This window comes from Carassius carassius, chromosome 30, assembly GCF_963082965.1.
Source record: "Carassius carassius chromosome 30, fCarCar2.1, whole genome shotgun sequence".
In the NCBI taxonomy this organism is placed as follows: domain Eukaryota; kingdom Metazoa; phylum Chordata; class Actinopteri; order Cypriniformes; family Cyprinidae; genus Carassius; species Carassius carassius.
Genome location: NC_081784.1, coordinates 22141786 through 22167928, shown reverse-complemented (window position 1 = coordinate 22167928; position 26143 = coordinate 22141786). Strand labels below are relative to the sequence as shown.

General features: G+C 36.5%; 1 protein-coding gene across 18 annotated transcripts in view; it reads right to left on the bottom strand.

The window, feature by feature from the left end:
* The window catches only part of LOC132110908 (collagen alpha-1(XIII) chain-like), a 55958-nt gene extending 39225 nt beyond the window's left edge, over positions 1-16733 (bottom strand). For 4 of the 18 annotated variants that reach the window (XM_059517996.1, XM_059518008.1, XM_059518007.1 and 1 more), the window contains exons 1-9: positions 14440-15237; positions 12309-12359; positions 8591-8626; positions 7133-7159; positions 6814-6840; positions 5404-5430; positions 5278-5304; positions 5158-5184; positions 2687-2752 (exon numbers count right to left, since the gene is read on the bottom strand). In XM_059517996.1, coding sequence (XP_059373979.1) covers positions 2687-2752; positions 5158-5184; positions 5278-5304; positions 5404-5430; positions 6814-6840; positions 7133-7159; positions 8591-8626; positions 12309-12359; positions 14440-14967 — 816 coding nt within the window. In that variant the 5' untranslated portion in view covers positions 14968-15237. Of the gene's footprint in view, positions 1-2686; positions 2753-3306; positions 3349-4218; positions 4279-5157; positions 5185-5277; positions 5305-5403; positions 5431-6813; positions 6841-7132; positions 7160-8590; positions 8627-12308; positions 12360-14439; positions 15238-15931 lie in introns of those variants that run through there. The other 14 variants (XM_059518010.1, XM_059518011.1, XM_059518013.1 and 11 more) reach the window with 10 other exon arrangements.
* Between the last annotated feature and the right edge of the window lie 9410 nt (positions 16734-26143).

Genomic DNA, 26143 nt, shown 5'->3' with positions numbered 1-26143 from the left:
TTATAAAATGTGATTTATATATATATATATATATATATATATATATATATATATATATATATATATATATATATATATATATTCACAATAATTCACTGATGAAACAGAGGATTTGAAGCGGAGAGGAACCCAAGCCTGAAGGTTGAGTTGAAAGTCAAGAGTCAGGATGAGATGATTGATGTGGTTATTCTAGTTTACAGAGTACCATGTTTGGGGAAAAAAAGAATTAATTTTAATAACAATAAATACAAATTTGGAAAAAATACAAATGTACACTTTAATGCTTTTAAGAAGCACTTCAGGGACCCACTAACCATTAGCTAATGGTTTCAACTTTTCAAAACCAATAATATTGCTTGTGGCCTCACAGATCTTCTTCAGTGGTTCTCGGCTGGTTTTGTTTCAGGACCCAATTTAGAATTGTACATCAAATAGTGATCCATACTTGTTTGTTGTACAAAATAGTATTTCAATGATTTTGTTCTTTTGGGAGCCAATAACAACAAAACACACTGTGGTAGGCCCAAGACATGTTTATCCTCGTTATAAGTGAACAGAAATTCCCTTTAGTCCAAGTTATGTTGTTGTGAGGCAAGTTTGATTATACATGCAGCCTTTGACATAAACAACAAACTATACAATTTTTCTCATTTTTAATGGTCTTTTTTGTCCATTTTTGTTATTATTATTATTAATAATTTATTATTATTATTTTTTCCACAGTTGAAAACCACCACTCTACATGATCCACTCATGTCTCGGCTACTTCTCAGCAAGAGGAGACCTTCAACACAGAAGAAGACTAAACAAAATCATCTACAGGAAAGTGTCCTGTATTTACACAGTGAAAGGGATGTGAAATTAGGAAATAAGATTGGACTAAACAATATCCTGCTATTCCTGAGTAGACCATAAGCAGAACTGATTATTTAAGATTCTGCTATGTAATTATATATTTTTTAAAGTCTGTATTCTACATTAAAGAGGTCTAACCTGCACTCAGAGAACTCAGTGTAAGTTAATTTTCCTTCCATTAACAGCATTTATTTAAAGTCTGCTACTATAGACAGAAAATTAAGACCTCCTATATTAACCACAAATAGCGCCGATACCGTGACAAAGAGAGGCCTTTCTTTAATGCAGCCTCTGATCAGTAGCACTCTGAAGCTCAGTGAAATCCGGAACACATCCATCAGATTCAGATCCTTATTTTATCCATTTATTTCTTGACAGGTCTTGTCTAGATTTGATTTATGAGGCCAGATGTAGATCTATTAAATGGACACATTCCATGATCTCCATCCAATGCACAGACCCGACCCAAACTGAAGACCCAGCCAATCAGCTGGAAAGTTCTTTCCCTAACACTGTGGTCTTCAACAGTCTGTACCATTGTCTCCAAACATGGTGCTCTAAATTGGTGCACACAGACTACACACCTGTAGAAATAAGATGGAGGACGGATGCCAACTGTGGTCAACCTGTGCCAGGGTCACTTCCTGGAGCGGGCAGTAAAGGCATAGAGGCTCTTAATAAAGCCAAAGTGGAGGGCTGACATCTCCCTTTAAAAGGAGGAAAGACTCATATGGCTGCCAAATAAGCTATCTCATTCTTTTGTTATCTTTCGACTGTCGTTATGCAAATTTGTTTGTTTTGTTAATATGGCAGAAGTCTTGCTCACTGTTCTTAAGGGATTTGATGAGTAACTGTAGATTGACAAAGAATATACATTTTTCATTGTGAGCTTATAAACACCCAATGAAATGGCTTAATGAATGAAGCTTAGTATTCATTTTGGAGAAAAGCCAATTGAAAAAAAAAAGACATTACGATGAGTTTTGGACTGTTTTCCATGAAGATATATTTTTTTTTAACTGTGTATATTTGCTGGAAGTTAATTGGTATCAATTTACAACAGTGTTCTATTTGTTAACGTTAGTTAATGCAACATCTAGAATGAAATAAAAAATACTTTCAAATATTGAAATCAAGTGTGAACATTGATATAATGTCAACACACATGAATTGACAATGAACAATAGCAGAATTAATATTAATCTATATTGTAGAATTCTTTAAAAATGGATGTTTATTGTTCATGATACCTGATGCATTAACTTATATTAACAAATTGTAATGTAACTTTGTCTCAAAGTTAGCAGATGTGACCTGATTTCATGGGGTCTTTAAAATCATCTAAAACATCTCAAATTCTCTAGTAGTTGTATTTTAAGTTCTTTATTTCCAAAATAATCTCTGAAATTGTATTGAAATACCATTCAGATGATATCTTACAAATACTTGATCAATCCCTAAATTTGCCCAACATTATAATAGGACTAGACATAAGGATAATCCATTATGTATTAGTGTCTTTTATTGATGTCCTGTTAAAACAGATGGACAATGTCTGAAAAGCCAGAGAGGGCCTCACAGAAGCTCTTCCTGTGGGGTAGGGTTTATATACCTATAAATCTTGTGAATTGGACATTATTTTAGGAAATAAGTGTATTTCAAGTGGACTATGTCATATCATGACAATGAAACTATTGGCTATGATATTTGTCTGGAGCTCAGTAACTGTTACTGGCCTCAGGGAGGGTCACTAACAGGCCCGGCTGGCAGAGGCTGGATGTAGGTTGGCATCCATAGGGAAGGGGTGCAAGGGTGGCAGAGAGAGATGTACCTTGAGGCGCTTTAGGATTAGAGGGCTTATTGAGGGCATGTTGCGGACGGTGATGGGTAACATCTGCTGAGGTCACAAAGCACAGGTGGGCCACGGTGCACAAAACCACCAGGCCAACAAGTTCACCAGGAAGCCAAAGGAAGGAAACAGGCCAGAAAGAGGGAAGGGTAAGGGAAAAACAGAAAAACAAGTGAAAAAGAGAGTGACCAGTGAGGAAAAAGCATGGGCATAGAGGAAGAGAGAGATTAAGTAGATAAAGGAAAAGACAGAGGCAAAAGTATTCAGCAGTCACAGGTCCATCAGAGCGGATTAAACACAATTAATCATCAAATTCATTTGAAAAGCTGGTAAAAGATTTATGTTCAATAATATGTAGTTCAAACAAATTGTATTTACTTCCTAGTCCAATTTTTGTAAAGTCTATGCAATGCCACTGAATTAATTTTGATAATCGAAAGATACAGCCTTCTTAAAACATTTGCATATCAAACATTATCATTATCAGTGATAATGTTTCTGTCTTCATTTCCACTGTGATGGCATCTGTGACTCTGCAGCGATGCTGTGTAGATCAGGCTGGATTCAGTCTTGCCACAAAGAGACTTTCGCAACGGACTTACTGTGGCCTGTCCTCCAGCACAGGCGTTGACAATACGGCGTTTCTGTTGAGATCAGCAGCATTGCAAAATACAGATTGAAGAGTTATTGAACCATAGATATACCTTTAATAACTGATGTTACCTTAAATACAACTTGCCTTCTTGGGAGCTGCCTGTATTTCATACCTCTATTTAATGGTTTACACATAAAAAATGCATCCCAAAGGACTGAAGACTACTGAAAATGCTGAATTTTAAATTCTAATTCAATCAAATGTTTTAATTTTTCAAAACCCTAAAACATTTTCTTTATTTCCTGGTTTAAATGGAAAAAATACAACATTTGTAATAGGGTTTCAGATTTTGGCACCGTACTGTGCATGAAAAATACACTTCCATTCAAAGGTTTGGGGGTTTGTAAGACATTTTGTAATACATTTTTACTAAATTGGCTCACTTAATCTACTGTATGTTCACTCGATGAATTTTAGAGTAAGGCGATTGTGTGAGTGTTTTCAAGTGTTCTTTTCTCCCTGCAGAAGGTTTTTCATCAGTTTACCAGAAAGTCACAATATGTTAAGATACTCTATCCATAAGGAGGCCAATCGAAATATTAAAGACACATGATATTTATGTATTTAAAATTTGGATGCATTTTTGATGCAATATAAAGTTACAGTTGCATAGAGTACCTTAAAATTATATACCACAACCATAAAAGTTCCCTGAGAAGGCCAAAGAAAAGGCAGGAGAACAGCTGCATGTTAAGATGTGTCATAATTAATTCCCACAGTGTTTTCAATCAGTTATAATAACTGGCACTATTCTGCACCTCCAGCTGTACACGTGAATAAACTATGTCTCTCTTTGCAGCAGGACTGTAACACACATATCACAGTATTAGGGATGAGGGACAGCGAACAGAACACAAACCTTAAACATTAGAGCCTGACTGGAGCGCAAAGCTGCCAGCGTTTTCATCTGGAGCCCCTGCTTAAAATGTCCCAACATACAAATACACGGATATAGATACGGATACATAAACACACACACACACACACACACACACACACACACAGACACACGCACGCACACATTCAAGAAAAACAGCTCTGTTTTGATCTGATCTGGACAGATCAAATACTTAGAAAGAAGACTATCAACTTGTGTCCTGCTGCTATTACTGTTCTTTCTTTTTCAAGCCAAACACAGATTCAGTAGAAACATTTACTTCCAAGGCTATTTTTCTCTTTTTATATCGCATGCTGTTTTTAAGATTATATAATTGTTAAAATAGCTTCAAAAGGCCCAAATTACTTTTAAATAGGCCAGGGCTGTTACCAAAACCCCTATCCACCACATAAGAAGCTTGGCCGTCTTTAACAGAGAGCCTTATCAAATCCAATTCAGTAGGCTTTTGGTAAAAAATTGCCTTGTTTACATGAAACTGTGATTTCCCCTAGAGAGAGTTGATCAAGTTTGAGGCCCTGCCTTGGCACATGGTCATGTGCTGCATATCTGAGACAACATCCAAGCTGTCAATCAACTGCCCCCCCCCCCCCCCCCCCCATTTTAATGTCTCTAATTTAACTGCAAAACATATTGTACATGTCTTTTTAAGGGAAAACATCACAAATCACTTTGACAAATAAAAGAATATCATGTAAACTGTAATGACTAACCACAAATAGCGCCGATACCGTGACAAAGAGAGGCCTTTCTTTAATGCCTAAAATATAAGTTTCAAATTTTCCAGCGCTCAGCACCAGATAACCTTTGAATCGTATTTGGTAGCTTATTTTAATACAAAAACGAACTGTGTTTTTGATATCACAATATCAATTCAATAAGTTCAATAAAAGATTCACTCACCCTGTGAGTGTAGTCACCACATACACCCTAGGAATAAAAAAAAAAAAAATCCTCTAAGGGCATTTCAAAAATTATAATAAAATTAGCTGCTATTTTAATGCATTTCATGTATGATTTTACCTTCTCTCCTTTTGGACCAGGTTCACCCTGAAAAAATAAGAGTTGAACAAAAACTTAAAGTCCATGAAAAATTCTGTTAGATTATCACTATATACAATAATAATACATATTAAAGCAAATGCTTACTGGTACTCCTTTAGGACCACGAGGACCCTGGCAAAATAATCAGAATGACAATATGGAAGTGTTACTGGATTGTCCATGATTTACTTTCCTGTTTACAAAACCTCTCAGCCATAACAGGCACAAAAAAAAAATCCTTATACTGTAAATTAATTTCTTATATTAGAAAAGGAAAAGCAAAAAAAGAAACCTTTTTTATTTATTTTTTAAGTGCTAATACTGAAGCTAAATTTTGCTAGAGGAAGCTTTAGTTGGTAAAAAAGGAAAAGCAAAAAAATAAAAAAAATAATTATTTTATTTTTTAATTGCTAAGGGTGAAGCAAAATTTTGCTTGAGGAAGCTTTAGCAGGTTACAATTGTCATTGTGTGCTTGTATGGTGGGCATTAAAAAACAATGTCCCACAATGCATTATGCTCTCTTAAATAAACATGTAATCCACAGACTTAGAGCAGACAGCTAGATTGATGAATACACTACAATCTGAGTTTCTGAGTAGAAACTTGTCAATAAAAGAAGAAAATTCCAGCTTAGGTTGTATTTGGGTAACCTATGTATTATTTATTAGCTCAATGTGTCATGTTCAAAAGCTCAGCAGGGGCCGTTCAGCTCTGAGGCTGTCTTATAAAGGTGTCATTTCAGAAAAGTGCTTTTCTTTTATAGTTTCTACGCTTGCCATTTCACACAATGCTATAAAAGAAAGAACATAGATGTTGTATTATGTTTAACAAGGAATGGTTTAAAGCGCACAGATTGGAAGCATAATGTCTCTGCCCATTGTCTTTCATCACGTTAAAGAAAGACGTGGACTATATTTTTTAAATTGCAGTTTAAAAGGACAGAGCCAACCCAATGTCCTTGTTTTAATACCACAGGTGGCCAAAGTCATACAGATATTGACTTAAAGTCACGTTTGACAATCCCCACTGAATTTAATGTCTTAGCAGCCTCTCTTCTCTCACACATACCACCATTTAGTCACTATCCATAAATCAAACTAGAAGAGTGTTGTCCTTGTGAATTTATATGGCCATGCTTACAGCCTAGATAAACATCACTGTAACAAGCCATCTTGAAAATAAATGGCTCAACTGGTCAGTTTTATAGACACTGACAGTGTTTTTTTTTTTTTTACGTTTGACTTTTTTACATATTTCTCTTTATGACAGATGGTTTTTATTTCAACAGTATTTCATTACTGAAAGAAAACATGACAGATTTCATTAAACTAAAAGTGTCCTTTTAAAGTATTTAAATTTGTATTTTAACACTTCACTTAATTCCAGCCAAGGTTAAAATGTATTTTCTTAAGATCCCATTCATAGGAAATTGGTTTTGCACTGCTCCTTTAAAGACAGTTAATGATGTCAAAAAAAAATAAAAATAATAATAATAATAATAATAAAAACGCTTACCGTATCACCCTTTGGACCATTCTGTCCCTGTAAGATGAAAAAAAAAAGAAGTTTGACAAAGGAAAAATATCCATTCTCTTTAATCTTTTTTATGTAGTACAAATCACTGCATTCTTTGTGCACATATTGTTATTTATTATATATTCATGATGGTGACAATAGAGAATTTATTACAATAATTAGCATAATTATTATTGCTATGATTATTCTCTTCATTGTCAAAATGACGGTCAATTATCAATTACTGCCAAATAATTTAATACAAGGGTTCGGAGGTTCCAATTACTGAAATATTTGTAAGGAATGAAGCGTAACTCACATGTTTCCCGTCCAAGCCAATGGGGCCCTGGAAAAAAAGTGGGAGAACAGCAGATTGGTGACATTGTGATGGCACAAAACAGCTCCAATTCTCCTGTCTAGACTAGCTGACTAATATGACAATGTTTATAGAAAAAAGGTATTTCCGTGAGGGTCAGGCCAAGGCAGAGGTGAAGCATAAAGACTAGAAAAACTGTGGGTATTGTACTTTAACTCTTTGTATCCAATGTGTCCAGCAGATCAGTGATCATGCAGAGTAATAAACACCTAAAAAGTGATTTTTAACATCCAGAGCACGCAGACTGCCTATAGAAAGGATGCAGGGACCTTACAGTGCCTATATAATATCACATTATCCCACTTCAGTGGTTTTCAAGCCCTGGGTCCTGGCACTCCGGTGGGTCACCAAGATGATGTAAGGAAAATGTATACATATATGTAACAAAGTTTAAGACTCAGGGAAGAAGGAAGCGAGATCTGACAAACATAACTTTAATAACAAAATAAACATAAACAACAAAACAAAAAGTAAGCGGCAGCAACCTCAAAGCAGACACTAGTGTGTATCTGTCTCTGTGTTTGCACTCTAGAGAGCATCAAAGGTTTCTATTCACAAAGTGATTTTTCAGCAATGAACACTGTAGCCCAACTGTTGATTTCTGGAACGCGATGGCCAATCAGAGCTGTTTCAGTTAGTCACAATCCACTCACCGCTCAAAATTCCAGAGTTCTGCAAGCTTGTGAATCCTCTTATTATAACCAACAAAATGTGTACGTGATCTAAATAATAGATTCAGTATGCAGTTCATTGAATATAATCAAATTTTCTGAGATTGTGATAAACTGAAATGAGTGAGAGATTTTCGGTGGTTATAAATGGAGCGCTCTTTGCGCGCTTTCTTGACTACATATATAACCCATTCAGAATTTGAATAAATTTTGTTTTTCATGCTGCTAAGAAGACCAACTTGGCAAATACGCAGCAAAGACATAAAGTGACATAAATGGAGTACTCCCTCTTGAAACCACAATGACTGACAGTGATAATCATAATAATTGACTGGACAAAATATGTTACTATCTATCTATCTATCTATCTATCTATCTATCTATCTATCTATCTATCTATCTATCTATATATATATATATATATATATATATATATATATATATATATATATATATATATGCTTGATTTGATGCATGTAAATGGTTGTATAGGGTCACATCAATTTAAAAAGAAAAAAAATAGGTTCGCTTTTAAAAAGGTTTGAAAACCACTGTTCTAGAATGACAGCTGTATATACACTATATGTTTATTCTCACTTGCTTAAGTAATTTCCACATATATCCATTAAATAAGGGGCTACCTAAGCTGTGGCTAACTGATGGCTTTTATAAACTAACAAATAAACTCTACACATGTTTGTCCAATTGGCTTCAGACAAAAGTCACTTACCGGAAAGCCTGGAAATCCTCTAGTACCGGGTTGTCCCTGAGGGAAGACAGAAAGAAAAATAAGAGGAGTTATTTTCTGTAGGAAAAACATGAGGATTATGTGAACTCGATGAAATGAGGTCTGTGTTGAGAGATCCAGTATTGTTCCTCCAAACTCAGTTGTGTCGTAATTGAGGTTGAAGGACAAGAGCCTTCCTGCTCTCTAGGAAGCACTTTGAGGAGACAAAGACAAATAAAGCTCTAAAAACTGTGTGACACCGACTGAAATTCAACACTGGAAAGAACAATCTGAAAAACATTAAAGAGTTGTCCTAATTCAATATGTGAGAGCCAATGAGACAAGGCTAACAAAATAAAAAAATAAATGTCAGTAATAATTAATTCTACATTCTTCTGTGAACAATGCCAAGTTTGCTTTCCTGAAAAAAACTTTTGTAGCCCTTGGGAAAAGAGGAAGTCATTCAATATGCCTGGCAAAAAAGGACTGCATTGGAGTGACCTGAGAGAAAATTACAAGGAAGAGGTGAACAGAGCTAATGAAGGGGATTGTGTGTCTGGGTCTCAGGTAGTTATTGGAAAATGGTTGATTTTCTCTGCCTTGGGAACTTAGTCTGCAATAATGGAAGAAGCAGCAGAAACACCCGAAACAGAACTGACAACATTAATTTTGTTGGCATGAAAATGTAGCCAAGAGTAACAGAAAACAATTGAATAAAATAAGTCTAGTCTACTGAAAATAACTCCTCTAAACCAAAAATCCACTATGGCCGCAAAACATAACATTCTTCAGGAGTGATCAATTTCCTGACAGCAGTCTGTCTTGGAATTAAACCCAGATTAAATATCACTTTTCAGTTGTTTCAGGACAGATACAATGTTCAAAGTGTACCTTGAACAAAACATGACAAATACAACAAAAGATATTTGACAACATAAGACAGGGGTTTCAAACTGGGGTCCAGGAATCCTAATGGATAAATATATATATATTTAGCATTATTATTTTTTAAGGCCTGTCAAAGTTTCAATGTTAAGTTAAGCATGTATTGTATTTATGTTGTATCTTTGTTGTACTTTTAGGTTTAACCATGTTCCCCACCTGATCAGCCAAGACAGTAACTGTTGATCGAATGACAACATCATCTAATGACCTATATTGCCCCACTTATGTGTGAGAAAGAAACTGTTACCATCCCATCATGTCTACCTGCCTGGCTAAAGCAGTAATTTCCGCTGGCCTTTCCACACTTTTGCCTCAAATCAACCTCTGCGACCCTTTTGGAGGAGAGGACAAAGCGCTTTCAGCTCACCTGCTTAAGACATTCCCTGCAAAGAAACATCTAACTGTATAATATTAATAATATTCATCATCTGGCTGACTACGTCTTGTATTAATTTTTTCTGAAAAATCCTGTCATATGTGCACAAACTGACAGTCACCACTTATAAGCTGTTACTAAATATTGTAGAAACATAATTTCTGTAAAGTTGCTTTGTAACGATTTGTATTGTAAAAAGCGCTATACAAATAAACTTGAATTGAATTTAATTGAACTGTTACCAGTTCTCTGTGCCTGATGTCCACTCCTGATGCCATATTAGAGGTAATGGGTCAGAGGTATAGATAAGTGTATAATCAGCAAGCAGAAAAACAGTCTGAACAGTCTGAATGCCCTCCCATAAGAATGTGCTAGGATAAATGGGGAAACCACAGGTTATGCATGGCATAATCAGCAAGAAAATTCCGCTTCTGATGGCGTAACATTAAGTTTTTGGGCCCTATCTTGCACCCAGCGCAATTGACTTTGTACACTGACTCAAGTATCATTCCTATTTTGCACCGGCGCAAAGCGGACTTTTCCCTCCACAGACGCACGTTGTCAAACTACAGATTGAACTTGCGCTCCCTGGGCAGGTCTGCGCAAAAAAGAAGGCGTGATCCGGCGCAAATAGTCCCTGATGCTATCTTGCAGTTCAATAAAACGTTTGCGCAACTAACCAAAAAAAACCTGGTCTAAAGTCAATGGCGCAATGCGCATGTTATCAGATGCTATTTTAAGCGCGCAATGGCCATAGTGTAGCGTGTGTGCGTGCATTCCTCTCCAGACTTCACAAGGCAATGTGATTAAGTTAGTAAAATAATTTAATTATCTTGGCATCATTAACGATGATAAATTATCTTTTGAGTCTCACATAACTCATTTAAAGAAAAAAAATGAAATAAAGCTTGGGTTTTATTTTAGAAACATGAAATGTAAGAAAGAGAAGTTTCTACTATGTCTTGCCTTTACTTATACACAGTTATGTGGTGTATGAATTAGATTCCTATCTACTTCTTTCTTCTCTGGATGCTTTAAGATTTAAATCCGATTGTAAGCCTTTAACTCTTAATTATAAATTGCATAATAATTTATCCTGGTCATTTTTGTATTTTAGAAGGAAAATTTATTTTTTATCGAAATATTTATAAAAACTATTCTGGGATTGTTGCCTTTTTATTTAGGTTGTCTTAAAAATGGTTTTGTGAATATTCCCTCTGGTCTGATAATTGTTTTACTCTCGTTTCACTTGCAAGACCGAATTGGGAAAAATGGCATTTATGTACGCAGTTCTATTTGAATGGAATAATATATTGGCATTTTAAATATATTATTCTGTCACGCGAAGAAGAATCATTGATTTGCTGTTGTTTCAATCTGTAAATGCTGTCAATTCTCGGCCAGGACTCTTTGAAAAATAGGCATTTTAATCTAGATTACACATTTACATAATTATTATATGCCTGTAAAACCAAAACTTATTAGGTTGTGTTTCTCCTATCCCCATACAATGTCACCTGTGTTTTATGGCCAGACGAGAACATCTGTCTCCTCAGCTCCTCAGAAGATCCGCCGTTAAAATATCAATCCGCTATGAAATATGCGCGTCTCGTCTTAAAGGGAAGGATATATGAAGCTCTGATTGGTTTATATAATGAAGTTACTTCAGACATGCCTCTTTGAAACTTGCGTCGGGCGCAAGAGTCATTTATTCCCCCGGCATAATAGCAACAGCGCCAAAGACCCACCCACAAAGTTACTTGCGCTTTGCGCTTGATACTTGCGTTTCAGATCGTTAAAATAGGGCCCTTTGTCTTACTGAGTGGAATGCATGGAAAGGGAAAGAGTTCCAGTTTGGGGACAAGCCCCATTTCGTCTGATGGCTGACCACTCATTAACAGATACAGCGCAATCTGCGCGTCTAATGTCTGGATTATAATGACAAAGGCTGGGATGTTTTCATTCCTTCCTGTTAATGAAGATGAGAATCCAAATGGGCATCATTATGTGGGAGTCACAGACCCGAAAATACTCTGATGAAGTGTAAGTGCTTCCATACAAGCTGCTTTGGGATCCCCGTCCTGTTCGTGCACATTAGAGTTTGTGTCTTGATTAGCAGATATTTATTGGATTTGCTCCACATACAGTAGTGTGCTGGAGGACGCTGATCCTGCTTATCTACCCTACACAACATATTTATCAAGCTCACTTTGGGGTGGTCTGTAACTTCAGTGCGGGAAGAAAAACAATAGAAGAAAAATTTGCCAAGAACCCCTGGAATCATAAAATGATTCAGACCAGAAGCTTCTAATATCTGCACTATGACCTCTATCTACTCTGGAGAGCTGACATTAGGAGAAGATGATGAAGAGTTTTAGCAGTGACAGAGCAAACACTTACAGGAGGTCCTCGTGGGCCAATGATAGAAAGACCTGGCTGTCCTGGTGCTCCCTACGGACAGATAGAGAGGTAGAAAGACAGTGAGGAGAGGAACTGACAGAAAAGAGACAGAATGATGTCCACTAAACTACACCTAGTACACAAAGCCAAACGTATCAGTGAATATATTGTATCTGCAGAATAGAAAAACATTCTCTGAAACACCCTGTAACATCTGTTTAACATAACTCTTTTGCCAAGCCGCCTCATGGAGAGTGCTTGCATGTGGCTCAGAGGTGAAAACGGTATTTTGGTCTGTAAGTAAAATGTCAGCAGACCCATGTTCTCATTTCAGGGTCGTAGTTTATGTCTTGACAGCGAGTTGGGAGGGTCAGGGAGCACTGCTGAGTACACAGCAAACGGCCCAAAGGGCTGGTTATCTGGTGCAAACTAGGTTATTTGCACTGTGTCAGCCTGTCCGCAGCACTGTACCATACATCCAGCGCAATCCCGCAACGCTCTGTGGTCAGACAGGAAAGCTCTCGGGTTTCCAGCACTTTCCCTAATTAGCTCTCTCATGTGAAACTCTATCAGGAAGACACCTTTGATGACCCAGCCATTCATCAAATTGTGGGCAATTTTTTATTTTTCTGGTTCAATGCACACTTTATCACAGGATAGAGAAGTATTTGTTTTAGCACTTTTTTGAATTGCCTACAAAGGTTACTGGTGAGTGATAAGTGTGATGTACAAAACTGATTTCCAGGTTGTGGAAAAGGAAAAGACTAAGCTTTGCTCCCAAGGTCTATGGTTACCCACAGAATCTTGCAGAGATCTGTGCAACAGGACAACCGAAGATCTAGAGATATCCCTTTGAACAGGCTTACATTACAAGTATTTGGCAGCTAGGAACGGGTACAGGACAAAGAGTCCAAATACAATCAGCCAAAACAGGAGCAAAAAATTCTGTTGATATTCAAGGATTGGACTTACTAATGAATGATACGATCTTTACAGATTTCATTTCATTCAGCAAGTAATCCTTTCTCTGTAAAGAATACATATCAAGTTGTCTCAAGTTCTGCAGTTCTTGCAAATTTCAGCCAATCAATCCCCAATTCACCTGATTTTCAGCATGAACATTATAATGCAACCAATTATGATTCAGCTGAATTTATTTGCTTGAGGACTGATATGCTAAAGCTGCCAGTTTCAGGGCTAGCGTGCCCATTCATCTTGAGGGTTTTTTTTTTGATATCTAATGAAGTGAAGTTCTTCACCCAAAATTAGTTGGGTCAAGACTTACCCTTGCTGGAAGGTAAAACATGGCTGCACTTAAAAAGAGAGGATACAATTTAAACCCTTGAAACAATGAGGGAAGCCCACTGATTATTCTGGACGAGAATCTGGTGGGTCTTTCCAAAGTCATAAATTGTCTACTTCTCTACTTGTCAGCTCGGTGGTCACATTGCTATTTATTTCCTTTCCAAGTTCTTTATAACCCCAATGTTTTTCTGGCAAGTGAGGGTAACCATCTAGAAGTTTCACTACTTTTCTGTGATGGAGAAGGATGAGGAACATGTTCCTTCACACATTGCTTGTTTGGCCTCAGACATTACACATCATTCAAGCTTGATGAAGGGAGGCCGCAGAACTGCTGGCTTGTACAAACACTGAGCGCAGCTGCCTAAAGGGACTGGCTTAGGAATGGCTCAAACCACATTTGCCACAACAGGAACTGAAGTTCAATGCACTAAATCCAGTATAGAGTGCTTACTCATACCAGATACAGACTCAAGGACACATCCAGTGACTACACAACTTTTAGATAGTTTTGAACGTGTCTAGAAGTGGTAGGGTTTCGTAAGCTTCTCCATTCCAAACATCTCTTTGTCTAGAGTGGGGAGTCTTAAAACTTCAGAGCCCTGCAAGAATAAACACAGGTAATCCAAGCATTGTGGGAAACTTCTTCCGAATGTGACCCCCAAGGCCTTTCAAAATAAAGCCTAAAGCCTTCCTGATATAAATCACGATACCTGCGCACTTTGTGCAATAGGTTTGGGTTGCCCCCCCCCCCACCCTCATCAACACAGCCACCCACAATGAGACAGAGTCTCAATTCTGCACATGCAGGCCGATATCCTGCACTTACCTTCTCCCCCAGGTTTCCCTTTGAGCCCTGGTCAGTCACAGCAGACACAGTCACATGCACAGTGAGAAGGAGAGAGACAAAGAGAGGAACCAGGGTTAGCAAGGTTCTGAGAGGACATGGGCATGCAGCAGCCTGAGATGGAGTGTTTGGAGGTCGGGAGAATGGGACACACTGATGTACTGGAACAATTGGTTGTTGAGGGGTGGAAGCTACAGGGGATTGAAGCACTGGGGTGTTACACTGCTGGCCTGTGGGGAGTAATGGATAGTAGATGAGGGGGCTGCTAACTTTTCTCACAGATAGACTGGTCAGTGGAGGAGTTTGGAGGAGGGAAGGATAAGCCATGAAGGGTGAAAAAAATGCTTTCTGTGAGAATCTAAAGGAGCACAATGTAGCTTTACACTGGGTGAAATATGGAAAGCTCTGTTTGGGGCTCGGAGTTCGAGCTGAACACTGCTGAAACCTGCTTTTAGGTAGGGATTGTTTTTCAAGAAAAATCTTTAGGGTGAGCTTAGAGTATGCAACCATACAAGGGTCAAGAGTCTGGAATTTCTCCTTTGAGGACAATGCAATTTTATCGGTTTCTTGCTGAAAATGTTTAAAGAAGAGTAGCTGCTAGGCTCCAGGGGGACATCTATATGACTATATGGATTTTGGTTAATCCTGCTTTCTTTTGCCACATATCAAGCATTGGCGCTAAACTGAAAAATGACCAATTCCAAATGCACAAATCTTATGAATGAGGGGGTAAAACAGAGCTCACAACTGTCTGTGGTTTTCCAGTCTGTTTCTCCCATTTTGAATATGTACGCTTTGTCTCTGTGGATATATATATATATATATATATATATATATATATATATATATATATATATATATACATATATACAAAATGTTTCTTCCAAGCAGCCAAGACAAATTGAGTAATATGGAGAGAGAGTTTCTCATCAAATGCAGCCAGAAAGAGCTCTGTTATTCAGTACTTATTCAAATGTGACTTGGGGGCTGTGAAATATTTCAGACTTGACATTCAGAAATTTTGTTAACTATTATAGGTGGTGATGAAGTGGGAACCATTTTCTGGCTAAATAAATAAGATATAGTTTTTGAATACATCCTAAAGTTGTGCTGAAAAGCTGAAATGCTACATTTAACCTTTGGAAGAAATTCATATGAAATACTGTGAATGCTTACATTCACAGTGAAAGCTAAAACAGGTCAAAATGATTTAGTGATACTAACCACTGATACTGGGATCTGTATATAACAAACTCTGGTAACTAAAGCAAACATTACTCTTCACTTTGGTCTGACTTTACAGTAAATTATCTATGTGATCTTTGGCATAAATACAAAGGTGATGTACAGTTGCAGCTAGAAATATTCAGCTAGAAATTGTGTCAGTGGCATGACACTGACCAATTATTGAAGACTACAGCCATATACTACAGACCAGCTGGTTGGCCTTCATGCATATCATCAAATCACTCACCATTCTTCCAGGAATGCCCATTGATCCTTTGTCTCCCTAGTGGTCAATGCAAAGTCAAGAGTGAAAATCAGGAACAATAAATCTGACAGATTGAACCTCTACAGTCTAGAGTTATTACCACTAAATGACATTCAGCTGCATGTTTACATGGTAAGGCTAAGAAGAGTTAGTAATGTTAAGCTGACCAGTGTGATTCAAACTAAATGCCTACATTACTAAACATTAATCTACTATACTGTTAAATTTAAAGGTAATGATGCAGGTATGCCAAATACGGTCTTAAAAAAAAAACAGAAGTCAGCTATTCAAGAATTTGATGATAACAGTGTAGTGGTCAGACAGCAAGCATCACCAGTTTTTACATTATACCAATGAAAGAATGGGGTTAATGCAGTGTATTTTTGTATTAGGCCCATTTCATAATCATGGTTCTTGCATAAGATGATGTTATCATATGACAGATGATGAAGTGAATGAAAAAGACAGCAGTGTGGAAGCATGACAGTTTGTTTCCTATTGGAATGGCTTAAAAGAATAGTTCACCAAAAAATTAAAATCCTGTCATCATTTATTCACCCATTCGTCACTTTAAAACCCACATGAATGCCTTTTTCCCTCTGAAAACAAAAACAAAAAAATCTGATGATTTTTACTGTCATTTTCCATGCTGCTTTCCAATGCAATTACAATGGACAGAAACCGAAGGCTTCAAACTTTAAAAATGACATGAAAGCACATATAGGTATAATGAAAAATAGTATTAACAATGGAATATTCTCATTTTAAGTTCCATGGAAAGGTGTAGAAAGCTTTAAAGACAAAAAAAATTAACTTTTATGTTTGGGTGAACTATCCCTTTAACAACTACTGTATGAAACCCAAACTCATTCCAAATATCCAATCCCTAATCAAAAATCCAGCCACTTCTTTCAATTAAGGCAAAAATCCACAGAACATATGTGAAATGTGTGAGTAGTAACTTGAAATCTTGATAAAATAAATGGTCATACGGATTCAGCATTCACAGCCCTGTACCAATGCATTTCCAAACATTTTATGCTATTTAATGTGGCTATACACTCCTGCAACGTTAAAGTGACTTATTATGCAAGGCTGTCCAGACCTACAGCTGTTTTTATTTGCATTCTTAAAGTTGCAGGTCAGTGTATTAGAAGGTCTGGGACTGTTGACAGCTTGCTGACAACTCATTCGAGTAAAACGTAATGGAAAGTGGGGGTTGTATGGGCGAAGGGGTGGTTTGGCTAAGCCCCCATTACTCATCAAAAGTCAACAAAGCATTTGCTAAAACAATGAATGTGCTCATGAACCAGCTTTTCTGGTGCATAGTTGTTTTACTAAGCCCTAAGACTATTAAGATAAAGGTTCCCGAATTAGAAGTGGTCATTTAGTTTGACCTTCAGAGTTAATTCACTGCCTGCTGCTGAATGTCCCAAGAGGAAAGTCACTTGACAGAATGTTCTTGGATTTGTCCAAGGTGCTGATTTGATATATCTTAATATTTCTTAATGGCATTATTTAGTTACCAAAATACTTACAGTATTAGTTACCATAATAAATGTAATGATTCTATGCACTATTTTATCTATAAAATAAATAATTTTAATATGATTGTTATCCTCAATTTAAGTACAATACACAGTATAAGCCATATACTATAAAAGTCATAAAGTACTGCCAATATTCAAAGCAGTTTTTGTGAAAGAGAATCTTTCTATTGTAGAAAGTATGTAAAATCATCTACAGCTTTAGATTAGAAGTAGCTTGATGAAGTACAAAGTCCAGGCTTCTCCAAATGAGCCTTAGTACCCAACTACAAATCAGAAGTGTTAAATAGTCAAACATACATGTGAATGTGCAGTAAAGCTTAAATATACAAACCACAAGTATCACTTAATAGTTCAACGGAGCGTGAATGCCAATATCAATATTTTTGAAGAACTAATCTAATGGACACATTTTGTGTAACACGCTTGCCACCCTTCCCGACCTTCCATCCTAAGAAAATACACAATTTCATTTCATTTCCTGATGATGCAATCAATCAGAAGCTTTGGCAGAGATTACATCCCCACTTTGACCAGCCCTGCCAACAATTTAAACAAAAAATACACAAAAAAGATTTTACGGCAAAGTTTCACAAAAATAGCTGCCATGAGTGATGGGGGTTTGTAGGTTATAATTGGCAGGTAGGACTAGAGTTCACATTAGATGGGATTATTTTAGCATGCCATGATGAAAGACAGATGTGTTTGAGTTTTGGTCAGTAATATTAGAATTATATGTGAAATTCAGACAAGTGGATCCACACCAAAGGGCCTAAGGGAATACAATCAAGTATAAAATACAGTGTGCTAACTTGAAGGAAATAGAGACTTGTCCACTGAGCCTATTTAAAAGACTCGTTAGTTTAAGCATAGCTTATCTTATCTGTTTTAGGGGAATGTTCAGTGGGGTCCAAAAGTCTGAGACCATTATGGATTCCTTCCTCATTTGATGATTTTTTTCCATTACAAATCATATTACAAACATAACTATGGACTGAAACCTGATTATCATGTTCTTTGACGTGATATGAGAATGATCTAAAGAGCATCTTGAGCTTCAACGCATGCAAGATCATTTGAGTTTACATGAACAATGTCATACATTTATTTAATTAATAAAATAAAATAACATAATGAAATACATCTTCATTTTACATCATAACTTTTCTTGGTTTACTTTTCTTTTTATTCCTAAATTAAATTTGCAATGTTGTCATAGGCTTTTGGACTCCACTGTATATTGGTCGTATTAAAATAGAATTTGATGAAAATAAGCCACATATACTACTGTACATACATTGGTTGTACATCATCAGTCCCTTGGTTAAAAGGAGGTCTCAGTGTGTCCAAATAAAAAAGCTGTATATATGACATACTGCAAAAATACATTATTCAGTATTTTTCAAAATTCAAGTTTCTGGTTGAATAGTTTGGATACAGCTTCTTAAAAGACACTATTAAAGAAAGGCAAAATGCAAGAAAACCAAACAGACATATAGACAGACAATAGGACACATTATGAGACAGTTACCGGAAAGCCTGCTCGTCCAGGTGGACCCTGAAAAAGGGGTGAGAGAAATGGGGACAGAATAAAGAAAGAACCAGTCAACAATACTAATTAAGAAGAACATAACACCCTGCCACGCCATAATAAAATTTAGTCTGCTTTTACAATGAGTTGATTTCAATATTGAATAGTGAATCAATTTTACTGAGGAACTTTATGATCCAGCATTAAATTTCATTGTGGCAAGGCTCAAAGGTAGCAGCAGGAAAACACTCCATAAAGCATTCCACAAACACCAATGCTTTTCCAACAGAATATTCTTTGGACCCCAGAACATCTTTTTCTAATATCACAACATGTTCCTTTTATTTAATGGTTTTTAATTTTTCATTGAAAAACATTTTAACCTTTATTTTTACAGTAAAAATAAAATAAAAATAAACATCCTTAACACAAGACAATTTACTCCAGAAAAAAATGCAGGTAATAAAAACTGTTTTCCAGAAGTATATTTCAACCTTAATTATCATTATCATTCGTCTTGTTTTGAGTATAATATATATATATATATATATATATATATATATATATATATATATATATATTTGATAAAAAGCTTAATTATAATAATATTTAACAATAGTCTGATTATCTTTCTCAGTAAAATCTATCTTTATTAGGGTGTTTATATAATTTGTTTTTTAAAGTGTGAAAGTGAATTCAGTTCATATCACTACTAATCATGATTTATATTTCAATACTCAACATTTAGTGCCAGCATGAACAATGAATAGAACCATATGTCAGATTAAAAAAGATGTTCATTGAGATGCCCAAGCATGCATGAAACATGGTTTTACAGATGAAGGTGCTGGCTGAAAATCCTTATCTCATGCGAGTCGATTGAGGAGATCGCTCTGGTTTAAATTAAATCAAATCAAATCAAATAACAAGTTCACTTCCTCAAGGAGCACCATTCCACTGTAAAAAAACAAACAAAACTGTGTACATTTTTCACTGCAGAGGATTAGTGGAAAAAAACAGACAGCTGCTTAATTCAAAGAAAGATCCTTTCTGTTAAGATCGCCTTGACACTCTTCATTATCTGATGATGCATTTATAGTTCATTTCATGAGCCTGTGGAAGTGTGTACTAGTGTTTGTGTATGTTGGCTTTCCTCTTGGACTACAGTGTGGAGAGGGAAGCCATTTATCAATCCTTATCCCAGGGGAGGAAACTATTGCAGACGGACAAAAACATCCGTGGCACTATCTTCTGTCTGTATGCTTTCATATAGCAATACATCATTCAGACCAAAAAAAAATAAAAATAAAAAAATAAAGGAAAAAGGTTGAACCTGTTGAACATGGACTAGTGAGCCAGACTTCACAAAAAATTTAAAAGGCTTATACATTTGCAAATTGTGTTTCTATTTATATCTAGTGTGTTTTGCACAGATTTCCGTGAGGTTTATGTTTAGGTGTAGGTGTCAAGTTAGGTGATATTAGCATTAATATCGGTCTTATTTGAAGTAAGTATGATTAAAAAAATAAAAAGTGACATTACGGACAGTTATAGTGTTACAAAAGATTTCATTTCAATTTTGCATTTCTGCAACTGGGCAATCACAAAATGCCTGTTCTCATTCAGTCTAATGTGTGTCACTAAATGTAGACTGTTGAAGTGTGTGGGAAACAATGAAAGACCATTAATAGGACCTTTAGGTTCAGAAGGCACACATGCGGCACAGCAGTGGTACAAGGTATATGAGAGCTGGACGCAGCTGGACCAGGTGTTTATAAGCGGCAGTGTGTTGAGAGAGGAACAGACCTCCGCTGGACGAAGCTGAGATCAGAACTGTGTGTAGTGCTCTATGTGTGCGATGGGCTACATGTGCTGTGTGTATATGAATGTGTTGAAGTGTGTGAAGCAGGTCTAAGGTGCAGGCCTGGTGCTGAGTGGGACTACTGAGGTCTGCTGGGTGCTGATCAGCGAGGTCAGAGGTCACCCACTGGAAGAACATTTCATTTGAGATCCACAGTAGCAGGCTACATGTGGCTTTCATTCAGCCCAGAGTGCTGCTGGGTAAATGAAGGGGCTCCCCAGGGGAAACAGGGGCGAATGCTTCCCTAGAGTGCAACATTGCACGGATAAGATGTATTCAGGAAACACAGGGCACTTACAGATCACATGCAGTAAAAATACTGAAAAATGCTGAATTCAGCAAGTATATCACTAATTTAATCACAATGTTCTGTTACAAACGAAGCAGGCCAACGTATTGTGAAAATTGACCATTAAAATAATGTCAATATCACATTGCAAAGAATTTTTATTTTTGGTTGTGCATTAATATTTTTGGAAAGATTTATTAACCCTGCATGTGAATATGCCTACTTCCCTAGTATCTGAAAAGAGTAGTATTCATAAAAAAGCTGGAGAAAAGTACCTACCGTACTACCACTTCTGAAATGTGCATCCAACAGATGCTTGACTATTCCATGAAGCCATGGGACAGGTTTTGTGAATGACAATAAAGTGATGCAAATGACGTTGGTAGATTACATGATCATGTAGTATATTATGTCTGGATTTCATTTGTGGATTTCAAATTTCATTTGGATTTCAGTTGTGTAAAATTACCATAGTTCTGTGAATTATCACTGACAAAATCCAATAACAACAGGAATCAACAAATTTCACACCAGGTTCAGATTGGTCATGCAGATGTGTTGCGTTAATGGACAGAAAGCTGTTTGGTTTGAAAGTGACTTCTTTGTAAGCAGTGCTTTGTACATCGTTACACTGTTGACAATAGACAGTGGAACTTTTTTGTAAATATTTTCTAATTTGACCACACTTTCAGTCTGTGAGTAGATAAAGTATATTGTGGAGACCATGCATACTTGATTCCTTCTCTGATTCCAAACACAAATTCAGACTGAACTATTCATATAAACTCATAAAGCATTGAAATCCATTCCAGGTAAATAAGAAACAAAAGTGTAAAAGATTGCAAAATCATAATTTACACTAAATATACATTTTATAATACTGTATCACCAAGTGCCTGCTGATTTTTACCCCTAATTTTCAAGTTTTTCACCCTTAATGATAATGTGCTTGAGACTGACCATTGCAATGTTCCACAGGAGTTTTTAACACACTAACTGGGGTGCTTTCTGTCAGTAAAACATGTTTCCTATCAGTACTAATTGTTTAAGGCTGGGTTAGGCCAGCCATGCCTCAAAAGCAGGCAAAAGACTAAGCTCCTGTGAGGTGACCTTTAAAGAACCAAAGACTATTATGCATTTAAACTTTGCAAAGTATTCATTTTCAGCGCAAAGAAATAAGCCAATTTGGGGAAGTTTCACAGTTGCCATCACATCAGTAAGAGTATTGTCTTAGTTTTCTTGTTGGATAATCTACAGTATACACTCTTCTAAGAATTGCCATCGGTTAGTGTAATGGAACAGCCCTCTAGGACAATTGATCAGGCACAAGGCTTGCCAAACTCTTTCTGAAAACAAAAACTGTAGTTAACGACTTTCTGACACAGATTGCCAATAGATCACCAAACTTGTTTAAAGAAGACTTACTTGATTAAAAGAATTCACTAACTATCTCTAAACAATCTTAATTGACAACAGTAGAAATATCAGCTTAATGTTTAAGTTAGTTAACAGACTACGTGCATTGTTTGACAGTTCCCTCATCTGTCTTTCAGTTCTTCTCAATTTGCCTTCAAATTATGGGTTATATGAGCAGGTGTTGGAATGTTTATATACATATGTGAGTTTTTGGGCCCTGGAACCTGCTCAACCCAAGGGGATTTTTTTTATTGCTCATAACTTTTACTTTCATAGCTCAGAAGACTTTGAGGAACCTAATTTTATACTGCTCAACTCTCTTTTTTCCTCTACTGTATATTTCCTTTGACCTTTTTCTCTCATTATAACCTCATTCAGTAACATTAGCCCTCAGAAGATATATAAAGTTAAACAGGCTGTGTCTACCAATGTTGTCGTCTTCTATATCCGTGGCCAAATTCCAAGAAGAATACAACGCTATGTTGAAGATAATGGCTTTTGATTTCAGATGAAGTGTGTTCTGTGCCACTAAGCAAAATTGCAAAAATAATGATTGTTTTCACACAAGTCTCCAGAATACGCCCCTTCTATAAGTGATTGGTTGCCCAAACTGACTCAGCTCACATCATTGGTTGAGTCAGTGCTGCCATGTTGGGCTGCACAGAATGCTTTAAACAATCTAAACACTGTTTTGATAGAGCCACAGAATCTCTGCACATTAAACCAGATTTTATTTCAATATCAAAAATGTGCACACTTCACCTTTAGTACAAAACACAAGCTCTTCTTCTGACAGGTGACAGTGTGGGTGTTTATATGTGAGGTGGAAGAAAATGAAACTAACAATTTTCATTATGTGAATGAAGTCGTGTTATCAGCTCTCCATCAACAGTGACAGTGGAAACACATGAAAGATAAATTCACACTCTCAAAACACACAAAAACACAGAAAGCCACAGAGTTTGGGTCACATTACCACAATCCAGTCAACAAAGGGACCAACATCTACTTACAGGAGGACCTGCAATAAAAACAGAAAGAAAAAGAAATTAGTCAATCATCTTGTTTGGGACATGTGTACATTACATCAAACATTTGACCCTGATGGATTTTATTTCCCCAAGAACAGGGGGGAAAACGTCACGCAAGTCTTTGCGTAGTCCAACCAGAACCCAAAGTGAGTTTCCCAGATTGAACTGATGAACGCCGCCTCCGATTTCTCTGAAGATTAGAGTTCACACGCAGGTAGTTTAATGAAGTGAGTCACAGTATAGGTTTGGTACATAAATAAAACGTTAAAAGATATGTTTAGAATTTAGTTGATGACAGGATTGAAAAGCTTTTTGTGGGAAAGTGTTGCTTGTCTCTGGCCAAGGGATGAGCAGTCAGCCCACCAAGCAACAGACCACTGAGAACTGAGTGGGAGATTGAGCCACATCACTGGAAGATTGCCTGCACAGATAAATCACAGCCCTTCTGAGCATGCGAACCCCACCCAGACATCACAAACTGTCCATCTCCATCATAGCTAATGCTAAATCATAAACTAGCAGCGTAATAAACAGTGGAAACAGATTTCACTAACATCGTTAGTCAAGAAAAGTTTTTCACAGTGATTCTGGTGAAGAATGTAGGATAGAGTAAAATCCTGAGGAAATTATGTTAAATAGAATTGAGATTTCTACACTGTTATTGGTTGCTGAAAGCATTATGAAAATATGCTTTAATATTAAATAAACAAACATGCAAGGGTGCAGATTCAATGTGGACTTAGTCATGAGGTCAGTTGCTTTGAAAGGTTTGGGTCTTTAAAATTCTAATGTGAAAGGATGTCTAAACTTAAAAAAAAAACTTGATTTAAAATGAGTTAAACAGTCATTTTGAGTATTACAAAGACCACAATTTAAAATTATAAGCACATGCATTGGTAGGATGTATGGCCTCTTCATCATTTGACAAAGACACAGCAATCAAGCAGAAAGGAGATCATAGCTTCAGGAACTCAAGCTCTGTCAAGTAAAAACAAACTCAAAACTGCTGATGACAGATCTTTTTCACATATATCACCAGAACTCTTTTCTATAATGTATTTTATCTGGACAACTGCAGAACGAAACTAGTCCGTCAAAGCAATTTGTTACAGAACTACTGAACGGTCTGAATCATACGGTTTCTTTCCAGGTCTTTCATCCAGAAACCAATTTTTTTTTTTTTTTTTTTACCTCTAAAGAGTTTGAAATTTTCATGGCCAGAAACTTAGGAGAGTAACAGTATGAATCTTTGACTTACAATAAAACCATTGTTTACTGCAGGAGAAATGTTCCGACCAAACATGAGCTCGAATTCTTCAACAAGGAAGAGAGCTACATTTCTACTGAGCTCTGAAGTCAAACTGGTGCATTAAATATGGCAGCCTTAAGTACTGGTGCAGTCACACCGGTGACAAAGCTTTCCTATGGGTCCACCATTATTTTTATTTTTTTGAGAACCCTGTATTTTCTTAGAAATCAGAACCGGCATTTATCAAAGCTGTTATTGAGACAGCAACACAGTGGACAACACACACAAAATATGTGCGGTCATGCAAGAATAGCTCCCTGCACATTCCAGATCAATCTTTGTCATCATAAACGTTCTCATTTTACCAATGTGATCTATGACTCTTTACATGAAACCACTTCAAACACACAAAATATAGAGGATCTATATGTCATATAGTAGCAGCCTCCAATCACCTACAGTCCATTTACTGACCATGCGATACATATTGGTTGAAACAAAAATGGCTGAAATCATCAAATCAAATCTTAATGACTTTATGCATCTTCAAGGAGTAAAGGTACATGAAAAGTGCTGAGAAAATCAGAAATTTATTCAGCTATTTTTTTTTTACAGTATTTTCTATACATTTTCAAAAAAAGTCCCTAATTTTACATTTGGGGTGCAGCAGTTGTTAACTGGGACATTACCACAAAAGTACCTTATTTAGACCTAAAACATTCAAAGTAGTACCTCAAGGGTACAATATGTACCATTTAGGGGTACAAAGTTGTTGCTTTAATGTTTTGGTCCCAGACAGTGACAAGCTGTTGCACTCCTAAATGTAAAAAAAAATTCTGACATTGTACAAAGATTTGTGGAGTTCTGCTCTGCTTTTTTAATTCATCGAACTAGTTAGTGTTGTGATTATGGATTATCAATCCATTTTATGTAAACCTACCCTAAATGACAAATGAAAACTAAACAAACATATCAGTCAGACAGTTCTTCATATCAGTCAGACTTCCTGTCTATGTGGGCAGTTCTTTGCTAGAAACAGCTGCAAAGAGTAACAGACTTCATGTTTCAAGTCAAAATTCTATAAACTGTTATAGAAATTCCATCTTGTTTGATGTGACCCCAAACACCTTTCAATGTTGCGTACTCCCTAATACTGCACTAGTTTATCCCTAAATATATTCTGTAAAGTCCAAGCATCTCTGAATGTTTTGAAATCTCAATAGAGTATTGTTTTTTCATGCTTCTCTTGCTATTAAAAGCTTTAGTTGCA